The sequence below is a fragment of the Diadema antillarum genome, unplaced genomic scaffold (assembly GCF_040938485.1).
Source record: "Diadema antillarum isolate AM-2024a unplaced genomic scaffold, OU_Dant_1.0 seq00001286_RagTag, whole genome shotgun sequence".
Lineage (NCBI taxonomy): Eukaryota > Metazoa > Echinodermata > Echinoidea > Diadematoida > Diadematidae > Diadema > Diadema antillarum.
Window position 1 is genome coordinate 24,314 of NW_027272065.1, and position 20,741 is coordinate 45,054.

Here is a 20,741-nt window from a genome sequence, read left to right on the forward strand (position 1 = left end):
AACGACTAGAAACCGAGTTCATCCCCTACTATACTCCTTCCTACAATTTTGATGTTCTAGTATAGCTTCTAATCCTCCTTTCCTCACTTTTCCCAAAATCGCACCCGACCACCATCAGCCTCCAATTCACACCAGGGGTGTTTCATAAAGCTGTCCTTAAAGTTACGAACTACCCACGAGCGACTGGTGATCAGTTCTTGTGTTGTATTATTGAAATTCTGATAAGTATAGCACATCAGAACTGATCACCAGTCGCTCAGAAGTTGTTCGTAACTTTAAGAACAGCTTTATGAACCCCCTCCCCCGCGCGGTTAGCATTCTATTCACACCACCAAACCATTCACACCTAATCCTAGTAGTATTTCTGTCTTTCTACTTCTGTTTCTTCTGCCTTTTGCAATTTCCCTTTCTTTCAATTTTGTTCTCTTTTTCTCCCGCATTCTTTGTAGTTATGCTTTTCAACATTTCTTTTTCTTTCTCTCCAAGGGACCCACACATTACAAGCATGTAGTCTTTTAGGCCCCTCCATTTTTTTCACAGAATATGTAAGTGTGTGTGTCTGTTTCCAGTTGATTATAAATGTGAACATACCGGGGTACTGTTATTCTTGCTTTTTGTGTATTACTGTATTCAAATAAAATACATGTCTGCTTTCAATCATTGCAGTGTATATTCTATTCAAAATATTAATATAATGTTTGAATTGAATAGAATCAAAACATATGGATAAATATTCCAAAATGTCAATGATAGATGTGTGATAATAAACAACAAAACAAATTATGGACATCTAAAATAAGTTGATGACACAAACTATCAATCTTTCAAAGATGTGGATAATAATGCAATATTCCTTGGTGCTACCACTGCAGAAACAAAGCTACATCATTATTATCTTATGATTGATTATTGTCCTCTCATCCTCCATGTTGCCTACTTCTTTACTAAGCTCCTACACTAACTTGTCATATTGCCCTTCAAAGACAGATTTCGTGCAAGAACATACCCATTATAATTATATATGTGAAACTAAAGACAGCAAAAACTTTTAGTGCTTATCCATAGCAAAATAAACTACAACTACACTACATTTACATACATGATTATTCATCGTTGGTTACAACAACATAAGGTGAGACACGCCAATCAGTTCTTGTTCTCTTGCACCATTTATTACAAGAAAGTTGTTCAGTTTTAAAAACAAAGAAAGAAAAATGCATTGTAAACAATATAATATATATTACAAAAAAAAATTGCAGTCAAGACATCCTCTCACTATTCAAGACATGTAGTTCAAAAAACTATACAATATCCAACAGCTACAGTACAGTGATGATAATAAATAGTCAATCCACATGAGAGTATTAACATGAAGTGAAATCTACCACAGAACTTGACTCATGAGACATAATTGCAAAAACCAAACAGAACATCGCTAAGGGAATGAGGATACCAATCACTGCCAGTCAGCCAGCTCATCGAAATGGTCCAGTATAATCAGACTGCCAGTTTCCTCTCATTCAATTGCCCAAAGTAAAGAATTTGGCTTCTTGCGCTGAAATGGCTCGTTCAAAGTGCTCATGAGCTGTGATGTGAGATTCTCGATAGAAGCTTCCACTAAAGGAATTAGGCTCTTCCATTAAAGATGATGTGAGATGGATATTGTAAATAAACTACTGCAGTTAACAATGTGTTCACATAAATAAAAAAATAACAACAAACCAAACAAGATTATGGGACTTGATTGCAAAGAAAAAAAAAATAATACAGCACATTTTAGAAGAGCCAACTTAAAATCATTTGGTAAGGTCAAGGTTGAATCATTTTTCATTTGATTGTTTTTATACAAAATGTAATTTACTACATAAATAATCCCACATATTATATATAGTTTACTCTGCAACTTCGAACTAGTTAGCACTTCATAGTCATTTGAAATTTTGTGGGTAGGTTTTCTTCCTGTTTTTTTTTTTCACATGATTTGCATTTCAACAGAACTATGTCATTGACACTTGTGAACTTTACGTGTCATGTTCATCATAACATCATGGAATGTTTGAGCATTTTTGTTCCTACAGTTATTACAATTGCATCTTGTATCACAAGCAATTCTCTTCTTTATATGTCATAAATTATGCTGTCGTTTATTCATCAAAGGTACTGTATGTTTTCAAACTTGCTGGAATACCTCAATTAATACTATGTAAAGAGTAGTCCAACATATACCTTTTGATAACCAGGTAATGTGGCTGTCTTTGATAGAGAGATAATCCCATATTTTGAAACTATACAGTACCTTTTAACTAGATGGCAACTGTGATAAAAATCACGATGAAACACACAAATGTTCATGGCAAATAGAACTGGGGTAAAAAGGGAATTGCTTGCTGTATTGTTGACAAATATTTGAAGCACAGACACAAAATGTGTTCTAAAGCAATGATCAGTTCTGCAACAAATACTTCTGAAGACAAGACTAATCTACCTAGGCAACAAGCTCTGGCACCCTCTCAGTTACAAAGGCAATAAGGAGGGCTGGCCTGGTGGTGGAGATAGATAGCGTCACTCTGACTTATCGCCATGGATACCCATTTCAAACTACTGTCTGCCTGTGGGGCATCTGGTGTTCATGATACGTGTAGAGGCTGTCTGGGAGAAAGCACCATAACCAGAACTGTCACTGAAGGAAAGCCAGGCACACCTAACACCACCAATCTAGCAGTTTGGAACCAGTAACCATGGTAACAAGTTTCTGATGACATCATCTTGGCACTCTATATCGCCTTCTCCCATTTCAAAACATGGCATTGGTTTTATAGTACATAGTGTAATGTCTTGGTCAGTCATAAGTTATTACATGTACACCACCATTGGATTATCCCTTGAACAGAAATACAATCACAATAAATCCCACCCCCCCCCCCCCAAATCCTGTTGTTGGTTATATCACACACAAAAGGCACCTGAAATGAGTTTTCTTCGAGGACAATTAATGAGTCATAGGGATAAATCATGGCAAACAATGATGAGATCTGGAAAACAAGAAAGATGGACAGCAGCATTATCCAGTTGCATTCAACAATCTCTGAAAAGACTGGTGTGTGCAAGAAAGCCGTTTGGAAAGAAGAGAATTCTTTAGAGAGGGAGGAAGGAGGAGTGGTATTTATTTCACCGCCACAGACACAAATGGTTGTGATGGAGGTAATTTTCAATCTTTTTTTGTTTTGTTTTGTTTTGTTTGTTCATATCACCAGTATGCTCCTTTTGGCATACATCTTCAGCAAAACCAAAGAAAACAGAACAGTGCATGCCCAGTTTCTTCTGCCTCCAATTTTGCTGTCAGCAGACTTTTGCCCAGACTCCGGGGGTTTACCGGAAAGTTTGTTATTTGCGATGAAAGAGAGGGCTCTGGAGAAGAACCGCCTCAATTTATCTTGTCTGCATTTTTTTTTTTTAATTCCCCCTCCTCCTCTTTGCCTATGTCTTTTCATGAATGCATCTATACTGTGATGTACTTGTAATGCTGAGGGCATATGCCTTATTTGGTTTGTTCTTTCGTCTTTTGTACAAATAATAACAAAATTTCCTGATCATACTCATTCCCAAGCCTCAGGCAAGCCCAATCACAAAGTGCATGCTTTCCCAGTATAGTAATATCATATCTTGTAATATTTTCGTAATAATATCATAACAGTATTCTGATCTGCACTCCTTTTATATGAGAAGAATTCTACACACTCTTCTGATTGACATTGTTGATGACGTTAAAAATGGCAGCGACACCTCACAAGTGAGCGCCAACCATGTTTCCAAAGATACAAACAGCTTGTGAAAGTCGGTGGAGTATCAACTGCAGTTTCCAGTGACAAAATGCAACTGGTGAGGAGTAAGTTCTTTGGATCTGCAGGTAGGGATATCTACACAATCAATGCTCATTCTGTAAGTACATACACTTTCATAAATACATGTGTTCCAATAATACAGTACCTAGGTGCATTTATTTTCTGGCAAAAAAGACAAATCACAAACGTACTCTACATAGTGATTTTAGCACCATATTCATCACAAATTAATGGTGGCAATGAGAAATAGCCAAGAATAATTGCAAAATGACAGCTTGTCATGGGACCGTCATTCTCATAGCACAATCTCATTGCAAGTGTGACATCTGAGCTAATACATTTTTTTTTCACCCGAAGTCTTTCAGCTCAAAGTAACTATGTCTATATTTGCAATGGTGACCTATGACATAACAGGTGACAGCATCAATGCAAAAAAAAATCTGCACACTTAATTCAGCTTGGAGTAGTCCAATGTTTACCGTCTGTTCAATACATTTACATACATAAAAAAAGAAAAAGAAAGGTAGTCCGACAGCATAAACAATCGATATTCATTGTCAGAATTCTACAAAATGCAATGAAGATTTAAAGACCACACACACCAAATATTACCATGCCTACTATACCCTAATTAAACTAAACTTTATCTAGCAGCAGACACTGTAGAAAATCTCCATTTTTTTTTCTGACTTTTATCAACTTTTTCCCTCTCAATCACACTCACACACACACTCTCTCTCTCTTTTCCTTACTCTCTATTTCATGACTCAAAAAAGAAAAGAAAAAGAAAAAGGAAAAGCTGAAAACATTTTACACAGATACAAATATCCTCGACAACCAAGTCACAAGTGGCCCACTGAATACAATACATACGAGGCTAGACACCATACAAATATTACACACAGGTATAAATTGGCATGAGTAAAAAGGAAAATAATATTTAAAAAAAACAAAAGGAATAATGAAATGATGGAACTTGAACACACATTTTCATTATTACTATTCTCTGTAATGTACTCCCACTTGCTTCCGTAAATATTCAATTGCTATGATGTGTCTGACTCGCATACAACGTCAGCAGATCTATTTTCTTTAACTGATATCACAGGTTGTACATTTCTCATCGTTAACTCTTATTTTTGCAATGGGGTTCAAGACTTGTGCAGCATCTCTGACATTGTCCGTTTCCTACGACGACAACGAAAAACGAAAAAATGTACAATGTGGCTAATGGCTACTTCCATATAAAACAATTCAAGAGATAATGTACACGTATAAGTCCAGTCACGTGACAGGAAAAAGAGGAGAATGGTTCGATGAAAACCAATTAACATTTTTTCCTCAGCAACACCACGATGCTTCTTCATCCGTCATTCAACAGTGATTCAAAGGTTGCTATGGTTACCCCTTCTACACAGTCTGATTCCAGACAGTAATTTTACAAGTGTCCTCTCTGTGAGGTGTAAACAATTGTGTACTACACACCACAGACACACTCTATGCCAAATTACTCTGCATATAGTTATTTTGTATACAGCTTCTACTATCGTGACATTGAAGACAGAACCATGAGCAACCAAAAAAAAAAGACAAACCACTGCTCCTCTAAGGCATAATTCACTCACTATTCCACGTGTACAATTGGTATGCTACGAAGAATGCAGACAAACTTTGAAATATATAAATAAGTTAATCCACAAGACTGCATTTCCCGCACTGCATTGCCTTCTCCACACGTCTGGCATCCTCACTCTCCTATCACATCATTACTTCATCAATAATTTACATACAAATGTTCTTTTCTTCTTTCTCGAGGTATACATATATATATATATACGACAATTTTCAAATATCTTCGGTGACCTTTTCCCGCACCCTCCTTCAATCGTACTCAAGACAAGCAGTGACAATTGAAATTGACACATAGAGAAGAGACAGGAACGACATCCTGAATATCTCTTGTAATGTCAAATCAGAAAAAAAAGGAGAAAAAAAAAAACCAAGACTCCATCATACTGAGATAGTTGTTAAATAAAAAATTGCACGATTAGTCTACATAATTGTGGCAAAACTTAAAGGAGTTCATAAACACCATTCAGACACATCCTCCAACTTTGCATAACAACATTAAATACAAATGCACAGGCCATTCAGTTATTCAATAGAAAATTGCATTTCATTTCATGACAAAAAAAGCAGTTTGCTCCAAAAATACAATACTGAGGGGGCAAAAATTGAAAGCAATATTGAAAGATGGGCAGGGCAATTTTGTCTCCTAATAAATAGTCAGACCATGGACAATCAAATTCCTCAAATTGGCAATGTGATTAGACAGGGCAACAAGACTTGATTGTAGGTAGTACTGGTCAGAGTTTTCCCTGTTTTCATGTAGATATTACTGACATTTCTGCCCTCTACCTTCCTGATATTGCTGGTTGGCTTATTGTTGCTGATTTCTGATCTGCCCAGACAATAAGGGATTTGTAGTTTGGTTGGCAAGGATTGTTCTGAGCTTTCGCTGAAAAAATTTACGGGGGGTGACTACGTGGTTTTGACATCAAGTCAAGCACTGGCTTCACTCTGATTAGACTGGCTATTCTCATGGTCGGTTACATGTCACTTCCGATAAGGCTGGAGTGAAAACAATCAGCTTGCCTGTACAGTCAGTACATGTGCGGAGCTTGTGCCATGAATGCATGCAGCACAAAACACTACACAACAGTATGGTGTGGTGTTGTCATTCACAATCCTCGATTAACCATTCTTTACCGTAATTTGTCCATAACATTTTTGTGTCTTCATAAGAAATGTTAAGATGGCCAATATCTAACAGTCTCATGGGACTTCAAAGCCAATTATGGAAGAAAAGAAGAATAATATGCCGATCGTATATGTTTGTTTTCACTACAGCCGCCGCTAAATACTTGGATGTCCGACCATGAGAATCGGTCTACAAGTTTCCCCCCTGCATGTATGGTCTACTGAAAAATATATATTTACTTCTTCTTGCCACACCCTGTCCTGCTATGCAAGCACACTTCAATGTATACTTACTTTGGTCTGCCACATCCACACACTCACACATCCACATACATACACCTACACAGAGTAGCAGCCTGGGGTCTAGACTACTCTATTAAACTGCACATCAGACTGCAGTCGTGTGTTGCAGTAGCTCTACACAAAGTAAAGATGTTGCAAAAACAGTTTCACTCGCACAGTGTGTCACAGTCCTTGGCTGACCATGTCAGAGTTATGTCGGGTGTACGATTTTGACTTGTTTTGGCCCCGATTCTGCCAATTGCACTTCTGCCGTTTAACATTGCTGGTAATGTCTGTCACAACACATGAATCATCACCTCCAGCTATTTCTACAATCTGACATAAAATGAATTACACACGAATGCAGTTATCCATCTGTAGTGAAGGACTGTGCAGCAAGTCGAAGACATGGTGCTTTCAAAGATTCGAACTCTCGGCGTTCGAGGCAAAACGAAAGTTTAGCAATGCAGTGGTGATGCTCAATTATTCCATTTTGAGTACGAGTAAATTGCAGCAAAACAAAGGTGCAAAACTTGGATACATTCATCGGTGACATTCAACATCAATAAGTCATTTTTTTTTAAAGAAAGATAATCTGATGATGCCATTTCCATATCGGTCAAAAATGACCAGAAAAAGTTACAAACTTGTGTGGCAGAACTGCTGGTAGTTACAGATAAAGAATGACTTATATACAGCGGACTGACTCCATGGAAAAGAGCATTGCTGTATACTCCTCTACACTGCCATCAGAAATTCCTTTGTTCAGCGGGCAAGATGTATACATAACACGTCTCAATCTTGCTCCACTTTACTGAGCATCACCAAAATTTACCCTCAGCCCAAGGGTTTTAGGCTGTTTCCATTGTTGAGCTACCAGTATCTCATCTACGATGGTGGATGCAGACACCATGTGTTGTGGGGTCGTCCACATGTAGTATACGCAGCATCTTTGACAAGCAGCAACTGACTATCGAATGCAGAGAAAAACAAATCTTCCTGTTAGCCTCATCCCGCGGTCCACACTCGTCTCATCAGGGATTGCAGCATGTATCGAGCCAAGAGAGCCCGACAGGTGTGGGGTGGACGTTGGATGTGGGATGAGTGAATACAGCTGGCTTTTCGTGGTGTCATCTACACAGACCACGGCTCTGCTATTGGACCGGCCTCTGAGATGCTTCTACTCTCTCACGGCAAACACGTCTATTCTGTGCCGTCTATCACTTTTGGTTGTGACATCAGTCCACTATTCCTACAATGTCTATCTGCAAGATTGTCTCTCTGAGATTTAAAAAAAAAAAAAAAGAGGAAAAAAAAAAAGATGGCACTGCTATTTCTCGGGGGTGGCTACCACTGCCTTCGTCAGTTCCCAGGTGATTCCCTGCAGAGCGCCTCATGGAGAAAAACCACCCACAGGGGAAAGGGGGAGTGGTCATATTGCTTGAACATCCTCCACGGGCTTGGACGTAAACGATGGGCAAAAGTACGAGGCACTAGCTATCGTGAAACTCTCTGATCTTTCCTGTTTCGTCTTTCACGTGTGTGTGTGTGTGAGTGTGCTTTCTTTGTTTAAAATCTACAATTTGGCAAATCTTCTCTCCCCCGAATGAATTGCTGGCTCCATTCTCTCTCACTCACACTCTCTCTCTGTCCCACGTAAGGCTTGGAATAAATATATATGTGTATGTGTTTGTATATATGTACATATATACTTCTGGACAGGATGAGTGGTGAATGTGGGGCTTGTTGGCCGGATTGCTGGGTCTTTCTCGTCCCTTCCAACTCAGTCCCATGGCTGGGGGGATGGCGGTAATTCAGATGCGCTGGCTACTGACGAACTGCAAACGTAAGACAAAATGCACAGAGAGGGAGAGGGAAAAGGAAAGGAAAGAGAGGTATATTACTGCGACTGAAACGAGAGACTCTTTGGCAATATTCACAATACCATGTTCATCAGGACTGCACGTTGTGTCCGCATTAGACCACACAACAAGATTCATTCAGCACACATGCAGTGATGGACGGGCAACTCTGCACAGGTCAAAGTTGATCATGTTTCATTTCTGCCCCATTTGAAGTAAAAAAAAAAAAAAAATCCTCAGACGAAAGATATGATGAGTGTGTGCTGATTGCATCATGTGACATAAGGGAAATTGAAACCCAACTATAAATGTGGATTGAGTAAAAGCAGCAATACTAGTAGAGCACATGAGTGAAAGTTTGAGTAAAATTAGACAAGCTATTCAAAAGTTATGATTTTTTTAAAGATTCAGTGCTGTCATTGGAAAAGGAGTCTACTACAGTTCATGATGTCATTAGGGACAACAATATGTAGAAATATAAAGGAATCTCAACATATTTTCACTTTTCCAGCATAATGATAGAGAACTTGAATTACTTCTTTCAGAAAGTAGGGGGAATAATATTACCCTTTAACATATGTCCGTAACAAGCTGATGGAATAAGTACTTTTCATGAAATATGACATTTCTTTGTATTATTATTATCTTTTCTTCATATTTCTGTCCAATCACATCATGAACTGTAGTAGTCTCCTTATCCAACGATGACAGTACAAATATGTTGTCTGATTTTTCTCAAAGTATCACTGATGTGGTTTACTTATATTGATGCATTCCCTCAATCCACATGTACAGTGTTATATTCGGATTTCATTCCCCTGTATCAAAGTCGTGGTTACAGTTTACTCTCAAGTACCAGTATATTTAAAGGGATGGTATAGTTTTGGTTGTGGTCTGAATAAAAGGTGGAACCCATCTTTTATTAGGACTATTTAATTTTGGGATATCTCAACCATTTCAAAACAAATATTCATCACATCACTTGTAAGATGTAAAAGATCATACAACTCTAGGAGAAATTCAAAGTTTATTTGATGAATAAGTCATTAGAAATGACCGAGATATCCCAAAAAAACTAATAAAAGTGGTCCATAACCAAAACTATACCATCCCTTAAACTCAAGGAGCATTGACTCTGGATGTTAATTCACACAATTTTTGTGCAATTACCTTGAAAGCAGTGACAAGTTTTTTTTTGTGTGTTTTTTTTTTTTCCAATGAAAGATGCACATTTGAGAAGCCGAGTCTGACCTAACAACTCCCAATTCCTCTATTTTTGAAATATTCTGATCACAGCAAGAAGGACAGCAAATGAGGAATAATGTATGCCTGGAATTTTGTGATATTTTGCATCTTTCTTATATCCTCTCCAAACAAGGATTTTGCATCATGTTGCCATGCAAATGTTCACATGAGTGTACGTTTGACGTCAAACTTGGAATGCAATACTGTATACGCTATATATTTCGCGTGGGTTTTATTTTCGCGAATTTCGCGAGTCGGGAGCTATTCGCGAAATTAACAACACGCGAAAATATTACCTTCCAAAATGAATCCCTTGCCTTGATGATACGAACATTTCAGTACTAGTATACCGTGTCACGGCTTACCGAACAGACCATACTGGCTAAGCTTGTTTACGCACGTCCACGTCTACTTACGAATACTGTAGAGAGCCAATCCATTATCGCAAGGGGACCACTCGTCAGAAATCTAGCGCGATGGACCGAACCACTTCAAAAATGTTGAATTCTAACTTACTAGTTCGCAGAGTTTGGTAAGTTTTTTTCATGCGGTGTATAACTAGTATCATTCTTATTTGCTCGTAAGTTGAAAATTCACACTTTCTTTGCCACTTCATATTTTCTCTGGTTCCCTAATCGCGAATTTAACCACTCGCGAAAATGTGTGACAGCGGCAATTCGCGAAAATTTATGTACGCGAAAATTATAGCGTATACAGTATGTTACATACTGTGTAAAGAGAAAAGACATCAGAAATCTTTACTCACGAAAAAAAAAAAAGCAGAAAAAGTGGAAAGATGGGGTAAAAATAGATGTATAATGATCATTTCAAATCGACATTTGTCCATTCATATGGCTTAATAACCAAATTGTACATGAGATCAACATACTATAGTCTGAATGATGTGCAATCAAATGATATGTAATACTGGTTAGTGATATGTGGTGGGAATTACTCCGACATTATCTTAACATATTACTCTCACACTCAGCTTTATCTACCAAGGAAAAAAGATGCATTATCATTACAATGAATCAAAATTACATTGGGTAGGTGATAGAGGTTACTCATGCATGTAACATTGATCACAGTGAGTGGTACAGGCAAGTATGAGGAATAATTGCACACGCACGCACAAAAATTAATATGACCTTGATAGAGAGATGAAAAAGTATGAACGATGAAGAAGTAAGACAAAAAGATATGAAAAATAAATCACAATTTTGTTTTGGACAAACCTGGAATCAGTAAATTAGCAGCTTCTGTCGGAACATCAAATACCTTTTTGCCAGTCCTACATGTAGCAGGCAGGGGGGGAGCATAGAAGAGTGGAGTGGCAGAGGGGGCGTCAATTTGAGAGAAGAATTAGTCTTGTTAATGATCGTACAAAGATGGATTCAGGTTACTCACATGAATTGCAATGACAGAATTTGGTTTCTTTAGTTTGCATTTTTGATGTCACCCTCTCCTCTGTCATTTCTTCATCATCTCCAAAAATCATTTCTTTTATTCCCTAGAACTTGGGAAGATTATGATGGGACAGTCTTCTCTGGATACTTGGCAGACATCAATCTGATTTTTTTTTGTCTGTTCTGTTGTCACTTTTGTTTTTGGTTTTGTTTTCAGAGGGAAAGGCTTTGACAGTCATCATTAAAAGGGGAAAATAAAGAACAAAATCATAAAACGTAGAGGTATGCAACAAGAGAATGGAAAGCAAACATGAAGGAGTAAGTATGCACCACACATAAACCAACTCAAATTATTGAGAAAGAATGGTGAATATATCCCTCAAAAGCAGGTGTTAAACACAGTTGTGCTTAGACTGCAAGTGATATCATGATTTTCACATCAGTAAACTCCTCGAGACACTGTTACCACTTTCCTCATATAGTACAACACTTTTATAAATTGCACTATTTCAAGCAATATCAGAGCAAAGCAGATCGACAAGATTTAGCATTGATGGGACTATAAGAAAGTGCAAGTAGTGCCTAGCACAAAACAAATCAATAGATGCAGTGGTTTGAAAAGAAGCTGCAGTGCATGAAAGTAAGCGTGTTTAATGCCCTGACCACAATCCCTGTATATATAATCATGTCTTTGACCAAAAGCACCGGCAACCCATCCAGGCTTGAATTTCAGCAGTTGTTTCACACAAAAAAAAACCTCCCATCGTATATATGCATCCTCACGCTAGTTGATAACAGCGTAAAGACATCATGCACACAGTTTGAATTTTACATCATGGAAAAACATAAAAGAGTGTTGTGAGTCTACTGCATATTGATTTTCACTGGTAAACTGGCATTTGGTTGAGTCTTATTCATCACAACATAGAAATCTAACTTGCATATTCAATATGTTAACACATATTCGCTATGAGCAGAAAAAAAAATTGTGAGTCTTGGCTGTGGACCAAGGCACATTTCGGACAGTTGCTTCCATTGTGCTTTTATACAATACACTTTAAATAGAACTGCAATCTCATTACACAATCAAGCTCACGTAGGGAAGCACACAATTAAAAAAAAAAAAACGCACAGAAATCTTAGGTTTTCTTGATGTCTGCCTCAGTCACATCATTTTTTATGCTGTCTCAGTGTGTGCTTGAAGCAATGATTAACATTCAAGAGGGCCAGAAGTGCTTGGGTACATCATCAGGCAGTAAGCATGCGCAACGTCCTAGCTGGTAGACCAATATCGATTATGTCTGTGATTCTGGTCATCTATACCAAGATGTTATTAAGCTCTTTGTCGGAATGTTGCAAAAATGCTTATGAAAGTTTAGGACATTGAAACTGATGACTTTGATGATGTTGATGATAATGATGATAATGATGATAATGATGATAATGACAATGAGAATAGTGGGGATGATGATGCTGATGAGAATAATGACAATGATGGGATCAATGGTAATGATGAGGATGACAATGATGATGATGATAATGATGATGATGATGGTGATGATGATAATGATGGGAATAATGGCAATGATGATGATGAAAACAATGGTAATGATGGTAATGATGATGATGATTACAATATTGGTAATGATGATGACGATGATGATGAAAATATTGGTAATGATGGTGATGGTGATGATGATGATGATGATGATGATGATGATGACAATGATGACAATATTGGTAATGATGATGATGATGACTAGCATGATGGGGAAGAGGAGGCAAAAAGATTGAAGAGGATATGATATTGATGACTAAGATGTAAAAATGTTGATGATGATTATGAGAACTAAACTTTTGAACAATCTGCCTACAATAAAATGATAAGAAGAATAACGACGATCGTGATGATGATGATGATGACGTCGATGAAGATGGCATGATGACAGGAAAAGCAGAGACTATGCAAAGACTTTTTAATAACTTAGAGTACGATGTGTTCAAGTGATACAAATCTCTGTCTCATTATAAGAGGTAAGCCCTTCATCATAGAGAAAAATGTGGTTAGCTCAGTTGGAGGTAAAACAAAAGCTCTCTGTGGCTTTCTTGCATTCTCATTATCTGTGCTTTGAGATTTACGTACAGGAAACCACAACAAGTGAAGGGAATGATTACAGACCCTAGCAACGGAGAAAAAAAAATGTTACAATAACAACCCAGCTACTTCACTTTGATTAAAGCACAGCACACATGATTGGAGTGGATAACAATTATCAGCTGCTAACATAACAATTTTCAACAAATCAATCTACTTCTTCACATTTTCCATTCACTGGCAATGTTCAAAGAAGAATTTTTTTTTTTTTTTATATACAACGTCACCAAAGATTTCAAGAATGTAACTGAAAAACAAAATGCTCTAAAAATCGACAACATCCAGATGAATTGGCTACTTATCATCAGATATTGTCTCAATTCCATTCTAAAGGAAATATCAACCAGTTACAGTTAGAAACAAAATATAATAAGCAACTTGATTTTGGTTCATTTATTTCTCTTAGGAAAGTGGAGAGCTTTGCACCAAAGAGCTCTGATGAAAGATAAACAATAAAATTTGCAACTAAAACCTGCTCTGCTTCATGTTTTATGATGTGGACTTAAACATGCAGATTTTCTAGTTATTGTGACAATGCAAAATGAAAGCTGAAAAAAAAAAGCTTGGCACTCATATCACATACATTGCTGTAAAATATAATCAAATAAACACAGGGAACAAATCTGCATGGAAAATGCTGCCTGTGGTTGATATCAGTAAAAAAAAACACCAAACAAACAAAATGGTGTTTGTGCTGTAGTACTTCTATGGCATAATATACTCTACTGGTTTTGACCAGACATAATCTCAAATGTGCTTTGTTTTTGTTCTTTGTTTGTTTTATCCTGAGGAAACTAGGCTGGTGCTTAAGTGTTTTTCTGACAAGAGACATATTTCCTGTACACATGTTTCTAATAAGCCAGACATTTCAGAACAGGTAGAATTAAGTGCAGTCACCTTTGTTTTGCCTAGTGCACAACAACTTAAAATGTTATCTAGAGTCAATAACCAGACACCAAGCTGTAGTTTTATGCTACAATGACACACTTTAGGTGAGGACTGAATTAATCCAATGTATTAAACAACATCAAAATTGACTGGTTTTAATAAGCAGACACCCAAGGGGGGAAAAATCTCTGTTTACAACCATTAATTCACCCCAAACCATTCCAGTGAATTCTGAATGAGCTCTGTAAGATGGACGGACAGAAGGAAGCAAAGAGGTGAAGAAAGGGAAGAAGGCCGGGCAGATACAAACATGACAGATAATGTTACATAGATGGATAGATGGATAGTTAGATAAATATGTTATACATACAAGCAAACATAATACATACATACACACACAAAGATACATACATAAATACACATCAGGATTGTAAACACATACGTGCACACAATGCACAAGATATTTGGAGAAACAGAAAGAAACCGAGACAGACAGTTAGAAGGATAATCAGTTTTGTTTTAGAGTGAGTGATTGATAGATAGATAGAATGATACATGAATAAGATACATAGATAAGATAGATAGATAGATAGATAGATAGATAGATAGATAGACAGACAGATAGATAGATAGACAGACAGATAGATAGATAGAAAGATAGACAGATAGATAGATAGATAGACAGATAGATAGACAGATAGATAGATAGATAGACAGACAGATAGATAGATAGATAGATAGACAGATAGAAAGATAGATAGACAGATAGATAGATAGATAGATAGATAGACAGATAGATAGATAGATAGACAGACAGACAGACAGATAGATAGATAGATAGACAGATAGATAGATAGATAGACAGACAGATAGATAGACAGACAGACAGATATATAGACAGGGAAAGAATATGAAGAGAAATGAAGACAGTAACGGAAGGGCTCGCGGGGTGAGTATAGAGTCACACACATAGCCTGACATGCCCCTAAAAACTATCCACGCCCACACCACGTCACGGCTTACCTTGCAAAGCTCTTGAAGGCGGCTGATTGCGGGTTGATGCATAGAGGAACTGTACTACCCTGGTGTCTGTCCGTGATGAATTTATGGAGCGCTTCTGTTGTTTGCACACATCGGCCACACACAAGATTGCAAGAGAGAGACACACACAGATGTGAGAAAATTGTATCCATATGACTGAAGAAACGTTGCCATTAATTAACAAACTTTTACACAACCTGCATGCATCAAACTGGTTGAAAAGTTATTAACCTGTTGAAGACGAGTCCGATCATACTTGGGCAGGTGTCTATGGGGAAATGCATGTTGTAGCAAAATCAGGCCTTGTACAATCAATCACCCCTCAATGCTCTGACCCATACTTAATCTTTAGCTCTGAGCTGATGGTGTCTTCAACTTGACAAAACTGTTGCAAAATATCAGTCATCTGTAATCATCTGTAAACCAAGGTACCTCTTGATTCTTGATAATGCAATCATATAACAACATGAGATTGAAAGGGAAAGCGTATCATAACAACAAGCAGTGGGAAAGAGGGAAAAGGAAGGGGATCTTTGTAGGAAATGAAAATTACCATGTCCACTTCCCACTAAAACATTTTTTGCCAATCTTTGTCAGAGAGTATCAGCCACGGCACGAAATCCACCCATGAAGCAGAATTTCCTTCCTAGTTCCTTCTTGCGAGACTTCCTCATATCTAGCAGCTCTTTACCAGAAACATTTCTATTTGTTACATCTGCACTCAATTCTTGGCACAGTCTTTCATGGCGGGGGGTTTGTCAGCACTCTTCCCTTCTTGAGTAGGTCCATGTTGAGCAATAGTAGCATTTATGAGCAAGGAATAACAGGACAAGGCATCCTGCCTGTCAGCCTTTCAGATATATTATGTCACAAACCGTTTTAGTTCATGGTTGTATTACAAAATTTGCCTGACAAATTCAAAACTATCTCCCATAATCATTATCATTATCATCAAGCAGTCAAAGTTATAACTCCGTCACCTGCTGAACTTAACTCATGAAACAGTATGTTGAGTTAATATTCCCCTGCTTTGCTGTGTCATTCATGTATTGTATGCCTGTAAATGACTAAATTGTAGGTATTGCTTACAGGCTTATCGCGTCAATCCAGCAATCCCCGAACATTTTACCACTTTTTTGAATTTCTACGATGCAGTATACACCCCATTACCTTTGACCTGCAGCACAGTGTGGAGGTCGTCTTCGTACAGGCAGTCGAACCTCTGCGGCGCCACGGGCTCAAACTCTGCCGTGTACTGCCGACCCGCCGCCGTGTTGTGACAGCAGTTGCACATGCACGTGTGATAGCGTAACCTGCCCTCGTCCAGGTATGGGTGTGCCAGTGCGTCGATGCACGAAATCCTCTTGTCCTGTTGAGAGATTTGAACCAAGAATACCCTTGAGTCAAACGTTCGAAAGGGAATAACATTACCAAACATAGCCCTGCTTCGATATTGCTCTCGTCTCTCTTTTTTTTTTCCTCCCCCTTTTGCTGGGGGGGGGGGGGGGATGCCTTTCTACAGATTTCACATTCAATAATTCATGCATTGATTCCACAATGAAAGTACCCTGTAATACAATACAGCTGCAATATACCAGATAGCTCTGAAAAACCTCCTTAAACTTCCTCAAGTTCTCATAAATGTTAGAATTATTATCATCAAAAAATTTTGATCAGAAAAATAAATCAAGGAGAAACTTTTAAGTATGACTTCCCCAATATGCTGTATATTTGCTCTGTGATTTATCTTTAAGAACAGTAATTTTCATAGGCATAAGACACTCTCAAACACAATGTGTAGACTCATGTGAACACGCTCATGTTAGTGGACTCTCAGAGTATTAATTGCACAGTAAGTTTTGTTTTTGCCTTTCCCTGCAGTTTGAGCACTTCAATCTTGCTGAACAAATCCACACTCAGCAGGAATTCACACGAGCACAGCTCAAGATTTCCCAAGCTCCCCAAGACAATTTCCTCTCAATATAAATTTCTTGTCGTGAAAAATATCATGCAGTTTGAAATCAGTGTCAATCATAACGTCACCGTCCACACGACGATAATAGGTAATGGCTAAGTTCACGTCAATTCAACAATCGTTCCGTCATAAGAGTAGAGCATATGACTTCATGCTGTACGGTATTGAGGACATCCTGATATGATTGCTATTATAAACATGTCATGAATGATGCATTATGGGAAGTCTGCAGCTAAACGGCATGACAATTTATCTGATCCATTCACGGGAAAAGTATGCATCATTCATCAGCTGCATGATTTACCGAACAAAGTGTCATTCATTTGAACAATACTACAACAACAATCCTATCCATGGGCATAAGTTTTGATTATGTTTTTTTAACATCATTCACTTTAAGGTGTATTATTGATTCATCTTGCAGTCTGAGAAATTTTGTCAAAGGCAAATTCTTCTCTGGTGTTGAAAATTATCAAATATACTATAACAAGCTTTCAAATTTTAGCGTCACCTCAAGCACTCATATTCATGTTGCAACAGTTTACTTATGTTCAGTTTGATGGGCAAGTATATTAGCAAAACCCTACTCCGGTGTATCTAATTATTTAGCCCACAATACAGGAAATGATGGAAATTTAATGGCAGAAGGAGAAAACTTGAGGATAATAAACTCCAAGACTCTCAGAATACTGTAAAACAAGGAATTTTCGCGTGCATTTCAATTTCGCGAATTTCGCGAGCGCCAAAATTCGCGAAATTAAAATGCACGCGAAAGCTTTTGTCTACACTACATGCATTGAATGCCAGTAGCAATTTGCGAAAATTTCATGCCACGAAAAAGGCTGTCGGCTCCAATTCGCGAAAATTTCATGCCGCGAATATATCATGTTTTACAGTATGTGACAAAAAGTAGTTACTGCAACCACTGATTGCACGTTACAGCCAAAATCTTTATTTTGTTTCCAAATTTCATCTTCTCCTTGCAAGCCAAATGCTTTTTGACCTTTTGAGAATGCACCTGACATACAGATATATCTGACTATACAGCTAGAACTAAAAAAAAAAAAAAAGATTGTCACACTAGGCTGAGTTGGATGAATCTGATACACGATAGATAAATGCATTGTGTTTATGGAGTTGGGAGGGAAATCTCATTTTGGCAGTGGGGTTAAAAGGAAGTAAACTAAAACTCTTGTCTCCTCTCTCTAACTCTGACAAACAATATCTTCATTAATCTTAGTTGTGGATGCCCACAAATGAACCGTGACCTGCATTTCAGACCTGTATTTCTGCAGTTACTATCATTTCAGGGTTTTGTTTTGTTTTTTTTTCACTTCTACCAGGTGCATGTTCGGATTCACTAGCATTAAAAGGGCAACAGTAACTCTGTCATAGATTGTTTGATTTCTGTGAGCCACAATCAACACATGTTATACTACTATGACACTTAAAGACACATTTGTCATGATGCTTCATTTATCATTCTCCTGCATTGTGTTATGATTTTCAATGTCATGACTGGACAGTACTCTGGGTCATGCCTAACATTACAGTCCTCATGAGCGGATCCAGGAATTCCGTAAAGGGGAGGCGCCTCTACAAAATTAAAGGGGGGCGCACATGTTCCCCCCCCCCCCATTTTTTCTTTTTATCTCTTTTGTTTTAACAAAAAATAAAGGGGGGGGGGGTGTCCCCATGTGCCTCCCTCTGGATCTCCCACTGACTGTCCTTGTTCATTCCAACTACCTGCTTACATCCCACAGGGACACCCGCTGGTTCTCCTGAGTTAAGAGCCCTGATGGGGATGACTTCTCGTGCTGGACAGCAACACCGGTGAAAGGCATTCAGGGGATCCGAACCACCAACCCCCTGATTGGAACATGAGTACCCCCACCCAACCAACCAACCAATATATTGCAGCAGCACCAAAACTCATTTTGGATTGCAGACTTTATAAACTTGGCAGATACTGCAAGGAATCATTAATGATTCATCATGTATTAAAGAGACTTTCTCTCTGGCTGATCATCTTATGGCAAAACCTAGACCCCAGATTGGGTGAGAGATAATTTACCACAGCTTAAAGGACAAGTTCACCTTCATAAACATAAGGATTGAGAGAATGTAGCAATATTAGTAGAACACATCATTTAAAGTTTGAGGAAAATCAGACAATCCGTTCAAAAGTTATGAATTTTTGAAGTTTTTGTGCAGTACCCGCTGGATGAGAAGACTACTGCAGTGTATGAATAACTTAGATGTCACATGCGTACAACAATATAAGGAAAATATAAAGAGAATTTCACAAAATTCCATCTTTTGAAAAAAGTACACATTCCACTGCCTCGTTACCGACAAATGTTATGGGTAATATTATTCCCCCTGCCTTTGGAAAGAGGCAAGTCAAGTGCTCTTTTATTATGCGAAAAAAGTGAAAATATGTTGAATTTTCTTTTACATTTTCTTTAAACTGTTGTACGCATATGACTCACAAGCTGTAGTAGTCTCCTCATCCAGCGGTTCCAACACAAAAATTTAAAAAATTCATAACTTTTGCATCGATTGTCCAATTTTCCTCAAACTTTCACTGATGTGTTCTACTAATATTGTTGCATTTTCTCAATCCTTATGTTTATGAAGGTGAACTTGTCCTTTAAAGACTGTGCAATGTCAATGACCCTGTTTGGGTTGCTATGTATCACTGCCATCATCACCACCATCATTATGACATCATCACCGAGGTTCATAGCACTATTTCTCTTCCACACTAAATCTATTCATTTGAATTAATAGGAGCAATGCAGTGACAGCAAAACTGTTTCAGGTATTAAAGTTGCACCTTTAACAGAATCAGAATTTTGTGGCTTCCAAAGACTGCTCTCATTTCGGGAGGAGAGAAAAGAGAGAGAGAGAGAGAGGGAAAGAGAAAAAATAAAATCATGGCCATGTATTGTCATTGTTGGTACAGATTTGTATGAGAGATACACAAAATACACCACCATGGCAATTATACAACAATCATGTATTACATGAATGTGTGCGTGGTTGTGTGTGTACATGCATCTGTGTATGATACATGTGTGTTAGACAGAATAAAAGACAGACAAACAGAGACAGAGACAGACAAAGAGGTATAGATATATGGGCTGTGTTTATCATATTTCCCATTCTTGACACACATTTCAATACCCACTATCAAAACGTGTTTGCAAAGGCCTTTTGGATCACGCTTCTTGAGTTGTTGGGCTTATCAAACTCTATCGCGAGTTGAGAGGAAGGCAG

General features: G+C 37.9%; 1 protein-coding gene across 2 annotated transcripts in view; it reads right to left on the reverse strand.

Moving 5' to 3' along the window:
- Positions 1–2,925: 2,925 nt before the first annotated feature.
- The window catches only part of LOC139707940 (serine/threonine-protein kinase NLK-like), a 104,322-nt gene continuing 86,506 nt past the window's right edge, over positions 2,926–20,741 (reverse strand). Inside the window, exons 9-12 of one of the 2 annotated variants that reach the window (XM_071619935.1) lie at positions 16,655–16,853; positions 15,467–15,560; positions 11,230–11,285; positions 2,926–8,722 (exon numbers count right to left, since the gene is read on the reverse strand). In XM_071619935.1, coding sequence (XP_071476036.1) covers positions 8,712–8,722; positions 11,230–11,285; positions 15,467–15,560; positions 16,655–16,853 — 360 coding nt within the window. In that variant the 3' untranslated portion in view covers positions 2,926–8,711. The remainder of the gene's footprint in view (positions 8,723–11,229; positions 11,286–15,466; positions 15,561–16,654; positions 16,854–20,741) is intronic. The other variant, XM_071619936.1, reaches the window with a different exon arrangement.